The 24,572-nt window shown below is 40.4% G+C and overlaps 2 protein-coding genes across 6 annotated transcripts in view; both read right to left on the bottom strand.

Moving 5' to 3' along the window:
- Positions 1-42: 42 nt before the first annotated feature.
- tmem267 (transmembrane protein 267) lies at positions 43-6,275 on the bottom strand. Of its 2 annotated transcripts, none has more exons than XM_038734310.1 (3): positions 6,199-6,275; positions 4,089-4,558; positions 43-2,846 (listed from the first exon to the last, which is right to left on the bottom strand). In XM_038734310.1, the coding sequence occupies exons 2-3, from the start codon at positions 4,494-4,496 to the stop codon at positions 2,511-2,513; spliced, it is 744 nt and encodes a 247-aa protein (XP_038590238.1). In that variant the 5' UTR covers positions 4,497-4,558; positions 6,199-6,275; the 3' UTR covers positions 43-2,510. The 2 variants fall into 2 exon arrangements, with proteins under 2 accessions (XP_038590238.1, XP_038590239.1); XM_038734311.1 differs by lacking the exon at positions 6,199-6,275 and adding an exon at positions 5,949-6,086.
- Positions 6,276-16,485: 10,210 nt separating this feature from the next.
- cntfr (ciliary neurotrophic factor receptor) overlaps positions 16,486-24,572 on the bottom strand; it is a 254,053-nt gene continuing 245,966 nt past the window's right edge. For all 4 annotated transcript variants that reach the window (XM_038733847.1, XM_038733844.1, XM_038733845.1 and 1 more), the window contains exons 10-11: positions 20,312-20,438; positions 16,486-18,106 (exon numbers count right to left, since the gene is read on the bottom strand). In XM_038733847.1, the coding sequence (XP_038589775.1) occupies position 18,106; positions 20,312-20,438 (128 nt within the window). In that variant the 3' untranslated portion in view covers positions 16,486-18,105. The remainder of the gene's footprint in view (positions 18,107-20,311; positions 20,439-24,572) is intronic.

Genomic DNA, 24,572 nt, shown 5'->3' with positions numbered 1-24,572 from the left:
TTTACTTAAATATGGAACATGTACTGATGCACAAACACAGAATATATATACACACGATATATTTTACTGAGATAAAAAGAACACTACATTAAAACTATCTTCTTAACAATTTATACCTTCTATTGAAATAAAAACTTAGAAGCATACAAAACAAAATTCAAACAGGAAAAACTTAAATTGTGCAAAAATTCAACATAATAATTAATCATTAAAGAAGTTCAAATTGTAAACATAAGCAGCAGTAAAAGACAATGCTTTACTAAAAATGACACTGGTAACTAAAATGGGACGGCAGCCATTGTTTAGCCTCAGTGAAGTAGGTGGAGTGTTTTCAAACCATTCTTTGTACCGTTCAAGAGTTGATATTTTCCAAAATAATTAAAACACAGATGATAATGCAATAGCAGCAAAACAAAGACTAACGCACACACAAACAACTAAAGTCACATGTAAAGGACTTTTTGTTCTATAACAGACTTTAGGACCTGCTTAGTACCAAATGAACACAATGTGAATCCCTATAGCTCACTGTAGGAGCCTAGTGGACAACAAGAATCACTACAACCTTAATCACTAGCAGCTTCACAGGAAAACAAAAATAATCTGATGGATATTAACATATCTGTTGTGGCTGATATTTGACAACTGAACTCTGTCCCAGATCAAAAATATAAAAGCAGACTGTTAGAAACATTTCGAGGTCCGCTATCCCGTTTTTACTCAAAGCATGTCAGTTGCTTTCAAATAACTATAATATGGTCCTAAACATTAACTCCACTATCCACTCTATTACAAAACATTATGCATCATTTAAAAAATACAGTGTGTGATGTAAAACAGCCTTCCTACCTCTATATGTTGTGTGTCTTAATGGATTAAGAATTTTAGTTCAAATAAAAAGTCCATGTCCTTCTGCAAGTTGTGGTTTCACCGCTGAAAAGCCACCGGGGAATTTCAGCCTGTAGACTGTGCTGTATCAGTCATTTAATTACAGTAGCATAACAAAGAAAACTGCAGAAGAACACTATACAGCTAGTTAATGCAGCAATTATGTTTTTTTATATTTCGGTAAATATCAACAAGCATTATGAAGATATTACTGAGCTATTGAACAAATCATTCCCTTGATCTTTCCAGCTCTCGTATGTTTTTGTGTGTGGTGTAAAATAAAGAGGTCAACTGGGACACCGTACACGTCACTGATAAATTCCAAAATCCTCTGTCATGTCACCCATTTGCTTTTACTGCAACTACTGCACTGGGACAATTCTGTAAATGTTAACACTCCCAGTAGACTGTCCTGTTTTGAAACGGCACAGCCATTTTTCCGGCATTGGTACAATAGTAGGAAGCCAGAAAACTAGCAAACAATCTGAATTGTATGGCATCTCTAAACAGTGGAATACTTCTCACTTCACAGGCTGATTCATGCACACAGTACAAGAGCCGTTTCAAGTACAACAAATACAACTGGTGCTTTGGATTAACATCGGTTTAATCCAAACAACATCATGTTGTTTGTTTTTTCAGCTAAATCCAAAAATGCAGTGTTCAAGATGCTGAAAATGTAATTGAAAACTCTGGCTTCTATAGGAAAAGTTCTTGACTGGACAGTAAGGCTCATCCAAGCAGCGAGATGAAGCGGCAGAGAGGTGACAGCTGGATATTGTAGGCGTCGACAGCCAAAGATAATTTTTGTTTTGCGGTGATTAATAGTGGATCTGTCATTGGAATGTGGTAGTGATTTAAATCTCACTCTCCAATAAATATACAATCCGTTAAATTTCACTACGATGGCAGATGAGCTACTTTAAATGCACAGTGGGATAACGGCGGTTATATACTGCTGGACGCACTGAGGCCGAGAGTGACCCTGATAAACAATATACTAGTGTCGTACAGCCTGTGGTTGACCTTTGGTTGACTTTTCCTTGAGTGTTCTTAGGATGAGGACAGACGGTGATAGTTCAGGTGGTGGACTTGTTAAGAGTTCAGGGGGCCAAGAAATGGCTGTGAGTTGTGGAGGTAAAGTCTCTGGTCCCTTTTTACAAGTGTTTGGGTAGATGAACAGATAGCAGGCAAGCAAGCCTCTGCAAAATGATATGTCAAAGCTTTAAAGGGTCACTCCCTAAACACTTTAGACAGTTTTTGGAAATAAGCATCACTCTTCAGATAAGTGAACCGGATTCTGGTACATTTCAATAGCAGAAAACAAACTTCACAGAAATCCATGATTGGCACCGATAGAGTAACGTTCCTTTTTCGAAAAGCGTTATTTTAGTCTCCATCCATGGAAACTGTGTAAATGTTTTTTTTTGTTTGTTTTTCAATTATCATATAGTGACAGTGTCCTCGACCTTTGTTTGAAGTTCCTCTTTCAGCATCATCTTTCAGTGCCATGCTGCTCTAGTGTCACAATGTTTTTTTCTCAAGTAATTTCAAGTATCTGAAAGTTGGTTCAAACAGCAAAAGAACCTGACCTGCGTTAGACGTAGCTAAGTCAGTAACGTCTAAACATCGATGGCCACTCCGTGTTTGGTGGAGATCACATCCCGGGTTCCTGTCAGATACATGAGCACTGAGCACAGATGAGGGAGCGTCGCCGTGGTGCTGACGTACAGCCAGTAGGGGAGCGGCGCTGTGTTGCCGAACGGGCACACCCACAGGCCGTGGCGCACGGCATCCCGGACGTGGTGCGTCGCCATGGAAATGAAAAGCATCCACGGCAGGGAGCACCAGGCGTCTTTGAGGCGTCCGATCCACATGAGGAAGCGGAGGGAGAGGCAGAGGACGGGGATGAGAGAGGAGCAGTGGAGAGGAGGACGCTGAGGGAGCGAGACGGCAGCCTGGAAGGAAAGTGGGGAGAGGGAGTTACCGTATTTAGCAAGGTGATCTTCAGCAGAATAATAATAATAATAATAATAAATATCACTCCACATTCTACAAATATTATTGCTGGCAGGAGTTCAGCCTTCTCACTACTGATAAGCAATGAGTTCTGCCAGATTTTTTAAAGGCTGCATCATCAAAGAGGGACTGCTACTTATACAGCTGCTTTTTCTTCAGAATATTAATCATGTACCCACATCATCAGTTTTGTGTCTCATTGGGGGGGGGGGAGCTAAACACATTATTGTTGCTCTTTGAACCTTTGGGAGGAAAACAATATGTAAAAAGTCGAGCCAAATATGTAAGACGCCATGATGTTTGCTGACATCTCTAGAAGACATGGGCTGAAAATTATAAATAAATATAAATTTAAGACAGCCCAACTGGACTTTCCTTTCAGTGGAAACAATATATTTGGCAAAGTCACACTTAATTACCTGATCTCAATCGTTTCACAAACAATCTGATTATTATATTCAGATTGCAATATGTTTGGTGCCAGACAAACAACATTATGGGGCATTACAGAACAGAAAGTTAGGACTTTTTCATGTTTTATTTGTGCTTCTGGCCTCGTACATTTCTGAAAAACAACTTTGACCACACAGAAGTTCACATGCAAAGTGAATTAGTACCACACTTTTAAAGACTGTTTGCACACTCTGCATTTGCCATATTCAATACATTTCTAAACTTATTACATATTAGAGCACGGCCCATATGGGATTTTTAAGACCAAAACAGATTTTGATTTGAGATTTGATTTTTGAATCCAATATATCGGCCAATATTCCTTTTTTATTCGTTTCAGAAACACATAACAAAGATTATCCCTAACATTTGCTATGTGTAGTTACGAGACCTCACCAAGATATCTTGACATAATGCAGTTTTAAAATAACCCATTTAATTTTTATTAAAATAGTACTTCGAACAAAAGTACAGCTGATTGCTGTGTTTTGTGGTGGATTTGTGGAGTTCCAGAGTGCCCTCTGGTGGGGAAACTATGCACTCCCACCACTCAAAACATGAATGAAAGATCACACTTCCGTCTGTTTCTTTTTTAATTGTCATTTATCGGCTGTCGTAAACACCAATAGCAATTTTTCCAGTATCGGCTGATAATATTGGCACATCTATTTATCGGTCAGGCTCTATTAAATATGCAGAACAACCCTTGGAAAGGGTGCAGATCTCACCTTGAGTGACAGGGATCCAGCCATATAGAAGTGGTCCAGGTCTATGATGGATGCCAGAAGGCCGGCCAGCAGCACCTCATAGAGATCACTCTTTTTCCTCAGTCCAATAACAACAGCCCATGACCACAGCCCCACCAATCCATGTGTGGCGTTGTCCAAGGCAGCGCGCAGCCAGAGGTGTTGCTGGATGAAGGACAGCTGGAGGGCGTGGTCCGCCACCACACAGAACATACCAAGTCCTGCCGACGCCAGCAGAGAGGCGGAGCTGAACGTCTGTAGGAGAGCCTGAGCTTTCTCCGTCTCCACAGCCAGGCTGAGAGGTACGGGGGCACCTTCTCGCACGAGGCCCGCCCCCAACAACGGGGACGAGGAGGGGGAGGAGTCGAGCTTGGAGTAGAATCCTTGCATGTTGTCAAGATGGATGGCTGCGGGGGCCAGTCTCCACTGAAGGTCAGCACAAGTCAGGTAGACTGGAGAAGGAAGGGAGGAGAGGGATTAATGAGGGGAAAAGGAAAGAAGAGAAGAAACGTGGGATACAGGTGGGTTGTGAGAAACATCATGAAAAGCAAGGGAGGGGGAGACATCACACAGAAAAGACTTGGGTGCACCATATTAGCCCTCTAGCTGAGACAGATACATGAGTCGCTTGCTTGAAGTCATCTGAGAGCTCTTTGGGCAAATATATAAACAATGCATATGCACAAAAAAATGCATATAATACATTCACAAATAAACACAGTTCTTAATAGTAAAAATAACATGCAGTGAAGATGTGTACCTCTGTACAATGTTCTGTTTGGAACGACGACAGCTAGTACAACTTGAATACCTCCCTATTTTAAGAAAGAAATAAGGATTGATTTATTATCATTCCACAAATACTCCTCCCATGAGGTTTTAACAATGTGCCTCTGCCACAGTGCATCAGCAACAGAATACAATAAAAGACACTTTATTGTCCCATGAGGGCGGGGAATTGTATTTCTCTCACGAATAAAGACAATAAACGTGACAATAAAAAGGGAAGACAACACACATCACGGCGATCATATGAATAAAACTTCCCAGTATGAGGGTGTGTTAGTGCGCTTTCTTCTTTATACTGACTCTGCTTGGTACAAAGATACACATACTGTATGTAAGAGTTCATCATTAAACAGCATAATATTCTAATATCACGTTTACCATAGAAGTTTCATGTTTAAAACTGCATGACTGTCCCTGTGGTCTCTCAAGTCAACATGAAGAAACAAAACCTGATCAGCTGCATTTCACTGAAGTACCGCAGCACCACAACCGGCAAAAAAAGACACTTACCTTGAATTATGCTAATTTAAAAATACACCGCATATATTATTAACACGGCAGTCCTAGTCCTATGGTTACCCCTGCTCTCTAACAAAGACACCGTTTCAAACTACAAGGCTGAGGACAAACAGCCTGAGACAACATGTCTGTACTCTAGTTCCCATCAAAACCAGCGAGGCCACCGCTCGAGGAGTCTTTTGAACCCAGAGGGAATAATATAAAAATAGGTCTCTCATGCAACTGAGTGAAATGTAGGACAGACTCAACTGGCAGTCTATCTGAATTCATCTCATCGTTACCAGCTGCTGATGTAACAGCGGTCTCTTGCTTTTGAAGAAACACATCTTCTGACGTTATGCTCCCTAAGTATGACATTTTAATTAGCTAGTATAGTTATTTATGTCACCTATTGGTAGCTCCCGGTGAACTGTTGTAACATTAATGACGTTAACGTCAGTGAGGCTACCTATGGTTATCATAATTTGTTCTCGTCTGACATCCACAGGTTAACATTAGCCCGTTTAAACAGAATGACATATTAGATAACCTTACCTCACCAGGCTACAGTAACACCACTGACGATGACAGCTAGCTAGGAGCTAACTGGCTAACAGTGACATGAGAGATGATGCTTTGTGTAGGCGGACAGCAGCTGTCACGATTAGCTCCGCTAAAACTGCAATGGATTACACAACATGACACACTTCGCTTGCAATTGTGTAATTCAATTGTGTGTTGGCTAATTCAAATGTTTTTTGGGGTAAATTTTGATCAACCGGTTGATAAATATCACGATACTCACCCCATTGCCTGCATTGAGCTACCCAACCGTCAGGTTTACCTCTTCTTCTGTTGTGTTTTGCGGCACTGTTGTGATGTACTGTTTTGTGTGCGGCGCTTTGCTGCCACCCACAGGCCACGGATGGAACAGCCACAGGAATGTCCTTTGTCATTTGTTCCCAGGAAATTAAGATGATGTATAATTTAGCAAGATTTTTTTTTTTTTAAAGCAGAGTAGAAATTAATAGGTTACCTGTAGCCTAAATGGGAGAGAGTGGCAGTTTCCAGCATGTCTTATTTAAAACATTCTCAGGAGGGATGTTTTAAGAAAAGGAAAAAATGAGTAATAAAGAAGTTTCCACAGTTTGCGTGTTGGACACCTAAAATAGCACACTAACTTCTGTGTTGGGCTGATTAATTAATCAAAATAATATTAAGAGCAATATACAAATTGCAGGAGCTGTAAGTTTTTGATAAAGGTAAAATGTGTCACAACATACTATTATAAATGAAGCACTGTGGTGCTACACAAATGCCTGGCCTACAAATCAAATTCTCCAGATGTAAAGGAACACGCTTGTTTGGTACAGACCCTGAGCAAAAGTCAGATTATCATTTTTTATAGTTGTTGCAGTGAAAATAAAATGCAAACTTTACCATTCCCACTAAAATCGTATCTTATTATGTCACAATCTGTTTGTTAATAATAATAATAATAATAATAATAACAACAACTTATATTTGTATAGTGCCTTTCACGGGACCCAAGGATGCTTTTCAGATAACTACAGAGACAGAACAATAAAAGTCCTTCAGGGTTGAATGCCTTTGTGAAGAGGTGGGTTTTTAGGAGTTTTTTGAAGGTGTCCAGAGAGGGAGCATTTCGGATCTCTGAGGGGATGAGTTCCAGAGGGTGGGGGCTGCGATGCTGAAGGCTCTGTCACCAAAAGTCCACAGTCTGGTGTGGGGGACAGAGAGCAAGCCCTTGTTGGTGGACTGCAGGTTCCGTGAAGGTTTGTTGCACATGGTTCAGCCCTACTTCTGTGTTATTTAGTTAATAATCACTGATTTTGACTGAGCTAAATCTTGTAGTGATTATGGGTTAGTCCTTTAAGTTTTTCCTCCTTATTGAAATGTATTTAAATATGAAGCGCTTTGAGAGACTGGTCCTGGCCCACAGCAAAGACATTATCCCTCCCACACTTGACCCACATCAGCTTGCCTGACATCCCAAAAGGTCTACAGAGGATGCGATTTCCACTGCCCTGCACTTTGCCCTGACTCACCTGGAATACAAAAACACATACATCTGGATGCTGTTCACAGATTGCAGCTTTGCCTTTAATACCATTATCCCCTTCAAGCTAACCACCAAACGCCTCTCCCTCGGACTTAAACCCTCCATTTGTAACTGGACCTTGGACCTTCCTGACCAACAGACCTAAATTTGTTATGTTGGGGATCCTCACCTCCTCTACCCTGACCCTTAGCTCAGGTACTGCAAGGTTATGTTCTAAGCCTCCTCCTCTAGTCCCTCTTTACCCACGACTGCCTGCCAATTCACTAGTCATTGCTCGTTGTGGACTTCAGGAAGTCCAACAGCTGCCACTCCCCTATATATATCAATAGGGTCGCTGTGGAGCGTGTCTCCAGCTTTAAATTTTTTGAGTCCACATCAGCGAGGACATCTCCTGGAAACCAAAATCTGACTTTCTCGTGAAGAAGGACTCAAAAACTCCTGCACCTCCTGAAGAAGCTGAGGAGCGGCCGTCATCTCCCAAAATACTGACCAGCTTCTACCACTGCACCACTGAGAGCATCCTGACCAGTGGAGACGTGTTCTCTGGAGGGACGAATCATGCCTCCCTGTCTGGCAATCTGATGGACTAGTCTGGGTTTGGCGGTTGCCAGGAGAACGGTACTTGCCTGACTGGATTGTGCCAAGTGTAAAGTTTGGTGGAGGGGGGATTATGGTGTGGGGTTGTTTTTCAGGGGCCCCTTAGTTACAGTGAAAGGAACTGTTAATGCCTCAGCATACCAAGACATTTTGGACAATTTCATGATCCCAAATTTGTGTAATAGTCCTGACCTCAACCTGACAGAACAACATTGGGATGAATTAGAGCGGAGACTGCAAGCCAGGACTTCTTGTCCAACATCTGTGCCTGACCTCACAAATGTGCTTCTAGAAGAATGGTCAAAAATTCCCATGAACACACTCCTAAACCTTGTTTAGCAATATTATCGTGACTAGCCTCCCTTCTTTAAAACCTGCTAGGGGTGAACGGCCACCCTAATAAAATTGGTGGCCACCCAGTGGGCTCCCCTGGCGAAGGGCATATTCATAAAATGCTATATACTGTATATTTTATGTAATCGCTGGGTTTGAGTGAAAAGGTGCTCAGCAGGATACAAGTGATCTCATATTAGGCTCTGTCACTTTACGAGAGTGACCTCTGACTCTCTTAGTGACCAGCTGCAGAGGAAAGAAAAGTGTAATTTAATTAATATACAGAGACGGTTCGTAGCTTGGCTACTTTATAATAAGTTTGTCACACTGCTACACAATGTTGTGTATTGTACTGTGTGTTGGGTTGAAAGTTTGCAGTCTGCAGATAGCTATGTTGCAAACCTGTTGCTAACAGCAAGCTAACGTCGTACCGACACAGGAGCCCCCGACAGCACCGTGTGTGACCGGGAAAGTACCTCTGGCTTCAAGGAAGACCATCCTGTGCCCATAGTCATCTTCATCTTTTCTGAGAGGATTCAGAGGGAGTCATCTGGAAGATGCTGTGAAACTGGGCTTAATGTTACTTGGAAGGGAAAATGTTGCTGTTTGAGTTTTGATGTCCAGTTTGATGTAAGGTTTCGATTAGAAAAATGATGTGTGCATTAGCTATAGCAGAGAGCCATTTCATTAAGGCATCACAGAGGACATGGATAGAGTTTACTTTTAGTAGCTGCAGTTTCTCTGAGCACCACTAGATGGTAAAAGAGGCCACCCAATGAAAACAAATGGCTGGCCCTACACACTGTAATGAAATAGCATGCATATTGTGAAGTGGCGAAAACTCCTGCAGCCTCCTCTTAAAAGGCACGAACTGAATTCTCTCACAATAGTTTATGCTGATGTTTCAGGATCCAACATGTGTGGGAGACTAATATAATGAACAGCACAGTATACATCAAAATAAAGGTAAAAAAAAGTCATCCTGCAAATAAATGTTTGTTTTAGTTTTGTTAAAAAATTGTTTTTTGATGAACGTGACAGGCAGAATAATCCCAATGTTGAACCTTGACTGGCAGATAATGTTGGCTCCCGCATTTCAAATTAGTCATACCTGCTGAGTGGAGGGTTTTTAAATAGGTGTGTCAGTTCAAATCCTGAAACTTGCCATGCAATAAATTTAAATTTCACCACTCGCATAAAATCCAATCTAAATAATGTCTCTATTAAAGGTCCAAGATCATATCTGCAAAGACAAGTTTAATCCCTTTTAATGGGATGTCTTTAATGAGCCTGGTTCTCTTTATTCGAAATGACTACCTCAATCAGTGGTTTGCTTTTTCTCCATTTAAGCTCGGTCAGCCCTTTGAAGGTCTATTTAGTGATCTTATGCAAGCCTGTTCCTCACTGTCCCACGGCTCTACGTTTGCTGATTTATTTAGTGTCCATGGTTGCTTTCTAATTTGAAAGACCTGTGTTGGACGCTAAAAAGCCTGACCCTGTCACCGAAATGTTCTGGATCATGTTGTTCAGCTTCACAATGAGCTCTGATTGTTTTTTTTTTGAGGGAGGACAAAACAGAGAGAGTTGTTTTGTTTTTTTTTTTACACCAGAATGGCATAAAGTGACTCATCATGCTTCCACATTTGGCTTGATTTTTGAGTTTGTTGAATGGTCTAAATCTTGTCTGGATTTATCTGTTCAGGGAAAATGAGCCTCACTTCTTGCAGCGTTACGGGGTTAAATGCAATCTTGAGAATCACCCCCATTTGGAGGACGAGGCTGCGGTCCAGAGTGAGTAACATTTCTGTGCTTGACAGAAATCTTGGACAGCAATGCTCCAACAGTAATTGTGGTGAATAGCAACGCGACCTCTCATTTCGTGGCATCGACTTACAATTCATAGATGTTCTGTCTTGTTTATTGCTGACAAGCTAATGGTGGAACTGTCCAGTGATTATCATGTCCCGAATCTGTGCTTATGTTTTACTTGTTTTTAGTTTTCAGTCATCATTTCCTATTTTATTTTAGTAAACTCACTTCTATCTTTTATATTTCATATAGACTCACTCCTGCCCTCATGTCTCTCCCGCCTGTGTAATTACCCTGCCCTGATTTGCTTGACCTGTCCCTCATTACCCTTCCTCCCTCGTGTATTTAGTCCTTGTGCTCCCCTTGTCTTTTGCCTTTTCTAACCGGTTGCCCTTCTGTGTACTTAGACCCTGCCTAGGCAAATTTAGGATACCTTGGCCTTCTTGGACTGATCACTATTTTTTTTTATTCTACCTGTTCTGTAGTTTGAGTTGTGCTATTGAGTCCTTTGTTTGTTTCCAGCTCTGATAGCATTTGGCTGATATGAGAGGCAAAGATCATCGGGATTGTAAAGCTGATGATACACGGGGCAACTTTTCAAACAATGTTGCTAGGCAATCTTGCTGGTGGCAAGTCCGACTATGTTTTGAACGGATAGCGGCAGCGAGGGGCAGGTGGCGGAGTGGTGGGGGAAGGGGATTAAGGTAGTAATCTTTGCTCATTACCACTGACGGCAACTTTGCCCAGCACAATTGCTCTAAAAATTGCTCCGTGTATCATCAGTTTAACCATCTGGCCAAGCAAGTCTCTAAACATGTGACACAACATATTTTTATTCAACAAGTAGCAGGCCTTACAAAAAGAAGAGAATGAGATTTTGGGTTTGCCTCATATACTTAAAAACGTAAGTGTTGACTAACAAACAGTTTGTAATGCAATTATTTGACATACTGATATTCTGCTTGCTCCCGGCAAAAGGCAGAACAATGGGGACTGGGCCATCCAGCATAGACAGAGGAGATATGAAAGATATGAACCATGCGTCTAAATTATTTAGTACCATGGAGAGAGGCACAGAGATAGAGGCTGCGTTTGAATCGTTCAGCACCATAGACAGTGCACATGAAGGAGTCTGTCTCTTCTGCCCTCCAGTGGCCAAACTCAGTGTAAAATCAATCAAAAAGGTACAAAGTTTTGAACTTGATAGGTTGCAAAAGTTGCAAGACTTTAAAAGTGTGCTTTTGTTTAGCATTTGTTACAAAAATGAATGGTTTGTTTTCACTTTCTGGCCACTTTATAAGGCACAGCAGTCCAGTAAAACACAACCACTAACTATGACTTCAGTAATAAACATATAGTATAATATTAGTTAACACCATGGCCATAATAAGCTTCGTAAAGGTAGAATATGTGTCTGTACTGGAGTGCATTAGATTGAATAGCATTATATTCAAATATTCATGCCCCCTCATGTTTGTAAATGTAAACCTCTCTGACAGTGTCAGTCAAAGCTTAGTAGTGGTAGGCTACATTAGAATATCAGTTTCTTTGTAAAAGTAGAATATATGGTTCCGGTGTTGTTACAGGTGTACCCAATAAATTGGTGACTGAGTGTACGCTAATATTCAAACAGGTTCCCTTATTAGAAGATTGAGAACACTTCCTCCTTAGTATGTATGGCGGAACACAGATTTTCTGAAAAGTAAACAACACATCGCTGCCAAATGCAAAAGCACCAGTGTCCCGAATGTGCCACATTCATCTGTGTGAAAAATACACTGGTGAAATATTGCCCAGGAGAATGCAATAGGGATGAGAAGTTTGTTGGAAAAAAAATGCATGTAGGTGCTGTAAATTGGTAGCAAGAAAAAGAAGTTAAAATACCATGTGAGAGAGAGGAATTGTAAAACAGAGAGGTATAGAAAGTCATATAGCAAAGACAGAGAGGAAATACGTTGAGTGTTTAAAGAGGCGAGAGCCAGAAGCCCAATTGAGAGGGAAGGAGAGATCGTGTCATTCATCTAGTTATCAGTGAAAGGTCAAACTAGTCATTAGAGCAGAGCAAGGCTGTTGGAACTGACAGGCTGTGGATGGTGTCTCCACATCTCTCTCACACACACACACACACACACACACACACACACACACACACACACGCACACGCACACACACGCTCTTTCCTATATACCTGAGGTTAATGTGGCTCACATTACAGTTCAGACAAAGTTTCAATTGCCGTTTAATTAAAATTCAGTTGAAATATCAGCTGAAAAGTTCAGTAATGCGATTTATGAACTCTTATTCATTAAAAAAGAAAGAAATATGATTTTCTCTGACTGTTTAGAACACAAATAACAAGAAGGACAAGATAAGTCTTGCGGCTTCTTTACTGTCCTTGTTCCCTTCCATCTCTGTCATTGTAAATATTAATTGAGTTCTCATCAACACCCCCATTTATTAAAAGATAGGACAGGCCAGTATGAGCAAGGGAAGAAGGGAGGAAGGAAAGACTAATGAATGCAATACCCACAGCAGCAGATACACTCTTGTCTTCACACACACTCAAAGAGGACTCCAGCTGACAGCTGTTAGATGGTGTATTGATTTGTCCTCGGTCTCCAGATCAGCCTGCCAGAACTTGTCAGAATATTGAAAGAAAGAGAGGGAAGAGAGACAGTGAGACATATTAAAGAGAGAGACAGGCACAGAGAGTGAGAGCTAAAGGTCAAAATGGGAATTTTGACCAACAATATCTCCCTTCATATGTCAGTGCCACCTTATGTTGATATTTCCTTGAATGTATCAGGCTGAATGTTGATATTGTATTTATCTGTCTATGTTCACAGGCAACACTTTTCTGTTGGTTGTTTCTCCAATATCTGTATGGTTAAAGGATTATTCTGGTTTATTACAATTTGAATCTTATTTTTGTAGGTTTGGCCATCATTTCCATCAGGTATAATGACATGTTCTTGCCAATTTAACATGGCGATGTCAGATGGGCTACCGAACACAATCAAAACCCCACTTTTGTCAAACTTATTTGATAGAGAAAATAAAAGGGTAAAATGATTGCCAGAAGAGTCTGTTGCAAACATTCACAGTTTACAGGTCGACCGTTGTTCGGATAACGCTTGTGTTTCTCGTGCTATCTTCAACTCTCTCTGTACACTGAATTTTCATTACTTTGATCTAGGGCTGCATGATTTGGAGAAAAAGTCATATTGCGATTATTGTGGACAATATTGCGATTTGCGATTCGATTATAATGGAACAAATGGTACTGAGTCTACTTGCTTGATTGTCAAGGAAAATGCACAAAATACTGACATTTTGAAATGTGTTTTTCTGAACTTGAACGAAGTTAAACAGTAAACAACATTTATAACAATAACTTTAGTAAAACAGATGTAAAACAGAACAACACAGCAGAGGCTCTATCACAACCTCGAGGAGGAACTACTGTTAATGAGTGTATTAGTATAATATTATAACTAGAGGCGGATCGATATATCGGCCGGCCGATGTTAGATGGAAGTTTGATTGACACATTTTGGACTAATCATTTTGGAGAAATCTTGAAAAAACTGCCAGGAGACGCACTGTCCAGATTACCATGAGGACTCACGGTGTTCCGGACAGCTGAAAATTCCTACTTACTATAGAATTTGCGGGAAAAGGTCAAGTGTCCGGAATACAGTGAGTCTACGTTATAGTTTCTGACTTATTCTAAATATATCTGCGAGCCGCCTGTCTGCAGGTAGTTGGCGTGTCTGAAATGATTAAACCAGAGCGGACATGTAAAGTAACGTGAGCTGAACAAGAATCTAACACAGCTTCTTGTAGCTCCTCTTTTTGTGACGTTGTAGATGTGAAACGCTGTAGTCAGAGCCGTAACGGCTCTGGTTATAGTTATAACGTTAGTTAAATAAAATCTCAAAGTTGCAGGTCCTCGTTGCAGAGAGTCATGTTGTATTAGATTCATTCAACAGCAGCTTTCACGTAGCTTTGGTTACAATTAAAGAGTGCTGGTAAAGGGATGAACTACATGAATGTGCTACATTGAAATTTTGGCAGATCATGTGTAAAGTGAAATACACATGCTAATTCTCTCTCACTCTCTTTGTTTACAGATGGCTGAAAATGTTGCACCTTCCAGTAGCAAATATTTATTGATGTGCAATTGTTTACATGTTCACTTTTTGAGACTGTAATCGATTTTATTAACATAATCCATTTAGGAAAAGGTTTTATAGCCCACATACATACCAGCTTTCAATATTAGCCTGTTCTAAGTGTAGTTTATACAGTAAAGAGGTCTACTATCCAAATCATTCTTAAAATCAAAATATCGGCTCATAAATCAGCTCTTTTTCAGTTTAATATCGGCATCAGCCCCCAAAAACCAATATCGGTCGGGCTCTAATTACAACATTAAATAAAAAGAATATTGTTCAGTTAATAGTATACTGTTAGTATAATGTTAATATATTAATTGCTATATTCATTCTAATTTCATATAATAGTATACCATTTTATCACTAGTTCAATATTAAATCCAGTTACAACTGTTTCATTTCTATGGGTTTGTATTTATTTATTTAATCCTTGTGCAAGCAAAAGGCTCTACATCGGTCTCTAATTTGTTAATGCTTGTCAATAATCACATTATCATATTATCTGCAGCACGTCAAATTTTTTCTAATGTCTAATGTGATTGGTCGGTTGATGAGAGGTGACTGACATCACTTTATAGCTTTATGAAAAGCTGAAAAACAAAAGGCAGCAGTACAGCTAATGTCAACTGGCCAGCGATCCAAAGCCAAACCTTCTTTATCTTTTCCCTGTTCTCTTCTGTCTTATCGCTTCAGCTGCTGACGACACGTAACGTTACAGTAACTGTCTCTGTCACAGAGCGACCGGCCCACCGGCATTTCTGTCGGTGCACCGGGGGCGAGACCGGATATGTTTTGAACTATTAGTGGCGGGGCCTGGAGGGGGGGCTACAGTAGGTTGTTGTCTTCAACGTTACCCGCTCACTGCCCATAAATTACTTTTTGTGGTTCCTACTTATCTGTTTTAGGGGCACATGCGAGAGCTCGGTGTGGCCGGAGATAATGAACAGACTGCAGTGCAAACTGAGAGGAAAGTCTCACACTCAAAGCACACTTTTTCTGCTTAAATCGCACACCTTTTGTGGTTATGTAATCACGCAGGTCAAAGTTTTACACTTATTCAGTGTAACATCTGAACAACATCTACTGATAGATTGGCACACATTTTTCCACAGACATGCATGGTTCTAAGACAATTGAACCTGCTGAGTTTGGTGATCTAGCAAGGGATTTCCTCTCATGACTCCAGCAGGTTGACATGTTTAGCTGTTATTGAAACATCTCAACAAGTATTCATTGGATTTGGTGTGAAATTTGTTACACACATTTGTATTTCCAAGAGGATGAATTGTGATTACTTTGACTTCTCTGGTGCCATTTTCAGATCAAAATTTTGACCCAGTGATTGCGCTATACAAGGGTAAATTCCTGCAAACGGGAAAAAAAAGTAAAAAATTCCCATTAGCCTCAGCCATACTTTTAGTACAAAAAAGGAAATGTTAGCAAATGTCAGCATGTCGTTGTGAGAATGCTAGCATGCTGATGTTAGCATTTAGCTCAAAGCTTAAGTACACCCTCACAGAGCTTAATCTTGTTTTTTATTAAGCAGGAAACTGACTTTAACACTTAAAGCTCAAATCAGTGTCCTCCGGTAGCATCTGTGTGCACTACATGGTACAACTGACATATTTAATTTTTTAAGAGGCATAATGAGATCATTATAAAGAATGGACACAAATCCATTCCCTGTGTCGAAATACCAACTATGGATCCATGTTAAGTGTCATGAAAATATGCAGTGGTGATATAGCTCATCTGTAGCTACTTCTCCCACTGAGCCAAACTGAGAAAAACCTTCTCTGCAAGGTCACAAGTATTGATTTTGGCAGACTTGAAGTGAAGCAGTGTTTCTTTATGGCATAACGTGGGAAGTAAGAAATGCATGATGACTGTTATTTTACTGAAATGTATTGCACGTGTGTTAATGGTAGTTAAAGAAAGAATGCGTTTCTGCCCCTCCGTTGACACCTCACCTCATTGGAATTTTTTTTTAGGAGAAAATAATCTAGAAGTGTGGGAAGAAGAGATGACCATGAAGTATTGTGTTCTCAGTGTATCAGTTGGAAAAGCAAAATGAGTATGAGGCCAGCGCATCATCATTCATTGTGAAATGGTCACATTTAATGGTTGAAACCTGTCATTGTATATACATCTATAAAAAAGACCCCAGGTACAGGTTACGACATTCTACTGCTAATACATACATTATTATTAAATAATAAACTTTTTGTTCAATGTTAAAGTTACATATCATAGTTTACAAAATAGGATCAAGGAGAATTAAGCCATTATGAATGTCTGGAAGAAAAAAAAACCCAACTAAAATCCTCTATGTGTTTTTATTATTTGTCCATAAAATAAAAAAATACAATAAAACACATCAATATTCCTTTGAATAACATAATATTAACTGGTGATATTGGCTATTGAAATGTAAACTGCAAAAAGACATTTTTTTGTATGGTTTTTAAAGGCGTCAGAAAGCAAACAGTTTTGTGTTTTGTTTGTATTTTACAGCACAGAGCAGAATGGAAAACCAACAATCGTACCAATGCTTCAATAACCAACTCTGTCGTCGTCAGTACAAAGTAAAACCAAAACAAATGGGTGGACAAAGAATTGTTCAGTCTCAAATCCACTTTATTATTATTATTTTTTAAAATTTTTTTTACAATCCAGGTCGTCCTTGCCGTTCGCTGAAAGCAGAGTGTAAAGCTAATTGTCTAAATAAGCCAGACTACCGTTACTGAATTCTTCAAAGTGTTAGTCCTCATATGGTAAAACGGCTCGCTCCGTCAGTTTGACTCAGTCGCTGGAGTTGACAGATTCAGAGTCTAATTGGGTGATTTTGTGACTTCTTTGTTATATGGTAGGTTTACACAAACAGCAGCCGCAGGGTTCCTCAGATTTGTCTAAAGTTTCATTTGTATACCGTTTGAGTCGGTACCAATCAGGTGTTATACACACACATGCGCGCGCTGACACACACACTGACACACACATACACAACTTTTCTGGGATTTTTAACCCACGACGAAGGCAGACACAGGCTTCAGGAAGCTCAGTGAATTGTTTGGGAATCACTTGTTGGGGGTGAAGTCGAGTCTTTGGCATGATGATTTAGCTGTATGGGGAGTGCTACGCTAACTATACACGCAAACACACAAATGCTCTATGTGTGTGTGTGCGTGTGTGTTTGTATGTACAGTGCTGCAATATCTGAAGAAAGTGAAAATCAAGACAATCAATTGATCAATAAAAACAAGATCACAAAGGTAATGAGGAGATTGATTTTGTTGTTCGAGGAGTTGGTTTTCTTGCTCTTAAGATGAGATTCCCAAACCAAACTGTTGTCTGCCAAACAAAGTCTGCTGTGGCCCGTCAAAGCCACCAGGGGGTAATATGACTGTTTATGCTGATATCACTGCTGCTGTTGTGGTTGTTGCCGCTGCTGTTGATGAGGGTGATGCCGCTTTCAAAAGTTCTCCTGACGAATATCTTTTGGCGCCATTAATCTAAAAATGCGGAATCGCATTATCATCGTCTGATTTCACGTCTAAGTAATCTTGGTGTGTAACTGTGTGATGGACAGAAATGATCAATGCACTGTATCCTTGAAACATGTGCAAAATAGAAAAATGACCAGGCTCCTCCTCCTCCTCCTCCTCCTCCTCCTCGTCTTCCTCCTGCTCTCTTCACGAATAAGACATATACATCTGGAGAGAGGAGACAGAAGCACAAATTAGGCATCTACAAACATTCCTCGACAACCATGGCATCCAGGAGAAGTTCCAGTCTGGCTTTAAACCACGTCATAGTACAGAAACAGCACGCCTATATAGCCAATCTCGCCTTGAACACTGTGTAGGTATCAAAGGTATTGTCTTGAAATGGTTTCAGTCATACCTGACTGATAGGAGCTTCTCTGTTCATTAAGCTGAACACTTTTTGTCAGCTGCTCCTCTCACCTGCGGGGTCCCTAAAGGCTCTAATCTGGGCCCTATCCTCTTCTCACTGTATATGCTGCCACTGGGTTCCATTTTCCAGAAACATAGCATCTCCTATCACTGTTTTGCTGATGATGTCCAAATCTACTTGCCTATGAAATCCATAACCAAAGAGTCTGTGAAGCCATTGTTAGACTGCTTAAAGGAGGTAAATGAATGAAAATAAAAACACAAAGATCATCACGTGTGGACGTTTAGACGCACTGGGTGACCCTCTTGGCACTTTGAAAATTGATCCTCTGTTAAAAATCTTGGTGTTATTTTTGACACCTTATTCCCGTTCAATAAGTAAATCAGTGCAGTCGTCAAGACCAGCTTCTTCCAGTTAAGACTTCGAGCTAAAATAAAGGCCCATCTTCCTCCCAAAGACCTTGAAAAAGTCATTATTGTAATTCATTATACATAGGTCTACATCAGAAATCTTTAAATTGCCTCCAGTTAGTCCAAAAGGCAGCTGCTCGCCTTTTAACAAAAACAAAAAAACCTGAACACATAACGCCTGTCTTGGCCTCCCTCCACTGGCTACCTGTCCGTTATAGGATAGATTTTAAGATTTTAAGATTTTATTGCTTGTTTTTAAGGCCTTAAATGGTCTGGCGCCATCTTATCTGGCTGATCTCTTAAGCCACCATTCTCCAGTCAGAACACTGAGGTCAACAAATCAGCTGCTCTTGGATGTCCCGAGATCAAAGCTTAAAAATAAGGGCGATAGAGCCTTTGCAGTGGGTGCCCCCATCCTATGGAACAACCTCCCCATGCATATTAATGCTGCACAGACCCTTCAAACGTTTAAATCTCTGCTTAAGACGCACCTTTTTGCAGTAGCTTTTTTTATTTTTAGCCCAAGAAGAACCCAAGGACAACAACAAACGCACATTTGTACATTTTCAGCTGAGGACTGCAGCTTACTTTGGCTAGCCTTCAACTCAACAATCAATCATGATTTCAGTTAAATGTCTTCTTTGTCCCTCGCTATTTTCTCTCTCTTCCTCCACTTTGCAAACAGCGGCATCATAATCACATCGTGTTCACACAGGTAAGCGTGATGTGCGACAGTAATAAATGTCCGTGCGAAACACTGTGCTATATAGTTATATGGATTAAACGAAGCCTCGATGCAAAGAATTTGCGTTGATGCATTTTAGTAATCAAATTAATCGATTTAATCGATGAATCGTTTCAGCCCTAGTAGAAATACAAAGTAGCACTGCCTTTGGTGTATGTATTTACATTTACATAGAGCCACTGCAGGGAGGGGGATGACCAGGGGGAAAATATGGAGTGGAACTAAGTTGATTGAACATGGTTTATGTAGGGAAATAAAAAAGAGTTTGCTGATGCTATAGTGCTAACCTGATTAACCTGATTAATTTTTTTTATTTCAATCTACCTCAGGGCTCGTCTTTTATTTACTGCTCCCCAATATTCTTAATGATTGATAAGAATTCATTCTCTGGTGGTGGCAATAACATTTTCGGCTTCTGAGGGGGGGTCATAACAGAAAAAAAACTATTGGGTTAAAGTGTTATTATGTTTGTCAGTGTTCCTCTTTTGATTAAACAGGATGCAAAAAACATATTTTCTGTTTGTACACCTTTACAGAAAGCTTTGTTGCGATCCAATAACATTCAGCTTTCTAAGCGTTCATTGTTCAACATCTACATCTTCGAAAGACACGTACTATTACAACATGATTTACCTTCAGGGGTCCTGCAGAAAAATATGAAGAAAAAATCCCTGTTGGGTCATAAAACAAACTCACCCAATAATTGTTGCACTTTTCTAAATGCGCTCGACATCAATACACATGCATCGACCTGTCAATACATGTCTGAATGACTGACTTCATAATCAATTCAAAGATGAGGGGTTGCAGACTCATTACATGAAGTGTGTGTGTGTGTGTTCGCTCACCACATGAACAGCAGCAGCATTCCTAACAGCAAAGGAGAGAAAAATGTGAGGAGCCTGGCAGCTCTGCCCACTGGAGGTTCAGCCTTTTGTGGTGCGTTGGAGGACGGTATGGGGGAGGTCTTAGTCTCTGGAAAAACAATCAGAAAACACAATAAACCTTACCGATCATATTTCAATGAACTCCTCTGAATCTTGCTTCATTTGCGTGTGTGTGTGTGTGTGTGTGTGTGTGTTACACAATTGTTTTGTTCCCAAGTGGCAGAACATCCAAAAATGGTGTTTCGATGAATGGACACTGAAATGTGCTCATCATGCCGGGAAGAAGCAAACAGAAAGGGAAATACAGCGCAGAGTGAAATCAATTCTAATCAGCAAGCGCAATCAATATGGGACTTGTCAAGGCAGTTATGAAGTGAACTGGACAAAAGAAATCTCATTCACACTGAAGCCGCAGGGAGAAGGAGAGAGAGAAGGACAGAGACAGAACAACAGCAGATGACATAGAAATATAAGAAAGGGAAGACGAGGTAAAGGGGAAAGTGAATTGAGGTGGATAAGCGAAAAACAAAAGGGGAATTAATATATTGCTGATAAGAGGTGGTCTAGTACACAATTTGACAATCTACCCATTTACAAACCTCACTTGAGTTTTTCCGTATTTGTATAGCGCCTTTCTAGTCTTTTCGACCACTCAAAGCACTTTTACACTACATCTGCATTCACCATTCACACAGAAACTAACATTCACACACATTCATACACCAGAGGCATTTCAGGGTTCAAGGATACTTCGACACGCAGCCTGGAGGAGCCGGGGATTGAACCACCGACCTTCCGATTAATGGGCAACCCACTCTACCAGAACAATAAATCAGTTAAAAAAAGAAAAATGGCCTCAGTGACTTCAGACTTGCCCCCAAAGACTTAAATCTTAATTCTCAAATGTGCCCTTGATCATCAATAAAGTATTATCTTCTGGTTAAGTGTGCAGGTTTAGGATGAAACTGCATGCACACTTGATGAAACAATTTTTTTCCTCATCGCCTCTTACATTTTCTGTCAATTCCATTATTTAAAATTTTTATTTTTTAAAGTGTGGAAAACACTTGTGGAAACATAAATATGCTGAAAACAACTATGTGCTTAAGCTGTTTATAGTGCTTCAGCTTGGTTTTACGTTGCCTGACAAATGAAAATATCACAGTTTAATGTTTTATAAATCAGGGCTATTGCTACAGCTGCAGGCAGCACAGTAGATATTAACTCATGCACACTGTTTGCAGCTCAGTCTAGAACCCACATCATTTTTTATTTTTTTTTTTTACTGGAGAGAGAATATGATTTCCCTCTCCTTCCAATTAATGACTGTAGTATAGTACAATGTTGGGAGTGGGGAGATATTAGGGGGGAGCGTCCAGGTGTGAAATAGCCACAGAGAGAGAGAACTAGGACATGTTTAACATGATCAGCAGCTCAATGCATTACTTCCTGCCTGCAGCAAAACATTTTGCTCCGGAGTGGTGGAGAAAATAAAAAATTAGGCAGACATAATTTGATGGTGATGAGGAGAGACAGTTGTGGTGGTGTACGTCGACGTAACAAGCTAGCCGGGGAAAGGTAAAGAGAGGGGGACAAGACAATGATGTGAGGAGGAGAGAGGACTGATAAGCAATGGCAGGGAAGTAAAACAAGTGAAGGAGGAGAGCAGGCAGAAAAGTGAGCATGAAATGAGCCTCAATTGCTGTTGGTATGAAGGAGCTACTCAATAACAAACGTTCTGCGGTTACAGAAAACAAAATTCCAAATCAAAAAGTGAGCTGATTTAACCTGCTGGATGAATTCTTCAGGTATCCACAAAGCCTAAACTGTAGCTTAAGATCAGTGATTGGGTGTTTGGCAGCTTGGGAGTCATTGCTAACTTCTGTGCTTATGTTTTTTTTCTAACTCAGATACTACATTTTTATGGGCAATTTTCATGCCATCCAAGCCTTGGAAGAGCTCTAAATATGTCACCTAACATCGTCTATGGAGAAACTGAATGAGAATTTTACTTCTAGAACGCCGAAAGCCTGAAATAACACCTTTATGTCCCCTTAATGACAGCCTGCAGCAGAAGAGGACCTTAAGGTGGTTTCTGCTTATAAAGCACTTGCATGCAGATAAACACATACTCTGACTCTACGAAATACCTTGAAACAGAAACTAAGCATTTATAAATAGCTGTAGACATGAAGAATATAAGAAGTGATGTCTAGTGTAGCCTGTTTGGTACTAGACGGTGTCCAGTTTCTGTCTCACAGAGTGAGGGCGAGGCAGAAACGCATATCTTAGATGCTTGCAACACTAAGGATGGTTGCAACTTTTTAAAGCCTCAACTGATCTGCTTTTTTACTTCCGTGGAATGTTGTAGCCAAGCGATGGTCCAGTCACTATGGGATGGGATTTCTAAATGTCATTTTTCTGTCACTGCACTATGCTTCTGATGCGAAGTGAGGCTGTTGCTGCCAAGACACAGTACAGACAATGGCAACTAGCTACTTATTTTTTTAGTTTAACTCCCAAGGTATGGGTGACCTGCTACTGTTGATACATGACCAGAGATGAAAAGTGAGAGGAAAAAAAGGGAGGAAGAGGAAATGTGGCAGAGGAGATGCGAGAAAGACAGAGAGGAAATGGAGAAAGTGTAACTGTGTGCTCAGATTGTGAGCTACACAATCAATAAGTCACAGGAAGTCCGTTCATTTCCTCTTTGGCTGAGCAGCCAGGAAATATTGGTCAGTCTTGAGATGTTAACAAGCTGGTCAGCTGAAAAAAGTTGGCACTGGCTGAACTTTGTGTGTTTATTGGCCTGTTTGTGGACAGGAAATCAGATATTTTCCTTATTACCCTACTGATGTTATTCTGTTTCACGGACAATTGCTCCAAATTGAATAACTACTTGATAAATATTTGAAATGTCTACTAAATAAATATGTGGAAAAAGTGTGTGTTAGCATCAGCTTCCTTATACACATTAATATTGAAGACATCACATAATTACATAATTAACTGAGCTCCAGTAACTGTGATACATCATGCCCATTAAAGATGGCATGTTTTTTCCCCAGTAGTGTTTTTATCAGCCACTGTAATGACAGAGAGGGGGCTGATACGCAACAAGGGCCCCTTCCTGGACTTGAACAAATGACTTTGGGGTTACGTACACCCTCGACACCTCAGCTCTAATTATTCTGGAATTCCTGGTGAACTGGATGCATGCAAGTGTTGCTGTGGCAGGGTCACATGAACGCTTTGTCTACAGTAGACAGTGACATCAGTGTCTAGTTGAAACATCTGTTTATCACATCTTCTCTTTCCAGTTTGCCAACTGTTCTACTTGGCTAAGCACACAGAGTTTTTAAAGTAAAAAAAAATCAATTTCTCCCATGTTTTTTTGCACAAATTAAAAATGAGCATAACAAACAGGTTGATGGATGTGCCGATTGTTTCTTAGTTCCAAACCGCTTTTATTTTGAAGACCAGAGGGATAAAAAAAAAACATGGAGAAATGGCGTATCGATCAATGGGAACGACAACCCTGAAGTCACTTTATTGATATTAAGATAGCAGCTGTAGCTGCACACAGTCGCTACACAGATTTAACATCTGTAAAGAAGGACAGAAACAGAGATACATACAAAGTAGTAAGGTGAGAGTCTTACTCTCACCTTACTACTTTGAGTGAGTGATCTATAGAGAGAGGAGTGAGGGGAAAGGGGAAAGATAAAGGCAGAAAAGGAGAACAAAACACCTAGAGAGGCAAAGAGAACAGGACAAGGAGAGAGGAAAGGGAAGCAGAGAAGCCGCAGCTGGATCGAGAAGAGGCATGAGGAGAATCCCAATAACCTCCTGTTCTTTCCCTGAGAACAAGAATAATACACTGTGTACTGAATCAGTGTTTGTGTGTGTGTGTGTATACACTGCATGCTCTCAGAGGGAGGTACTGTGTATTTGTGTGTGGCACTGTTTATACCTGTCTGTGTGTGAGGGAGTATTAAGACAGGCTGTATGTTCTGTGTATGCTGTTTAGCATGCGTTTGTGTGTTTCTAGGCACGGGTGAGGCTCAATCAGTGTTGACTGCGTGATGATGAGCGTGCAGTGCTGCTCTTGACCAACAGGAGTCACTGTCACACTGTATACCTGTTGAGAAATGTCAATGGACAGGCAGAGAGAGAGAAAGACAGGTCGAAAGGCAGAAATGTTTCTTAGAAAGATTTTAAT

This window comes from Micropterus salmoides, unplaced genomic scaffold (assembly GCF_014851395.1).
Source record: "Micropterus salmoides isolate LMB-PRFRI ecotype aquatic unplaced genomic scaffold, ASM1485139v1 Ms_hic_scaffold_20, whole genome shotgun sequence".
Lineage (NCBI taxonomy): Eukaryota > Metazoa > Chordata > Actinopteri > Centrarchiformes > Centrarchidae > Micropterus > Micropterus salmoides.
This window is presented reverse-complemented; position numbering and strand designations above follow the sequence as displayed.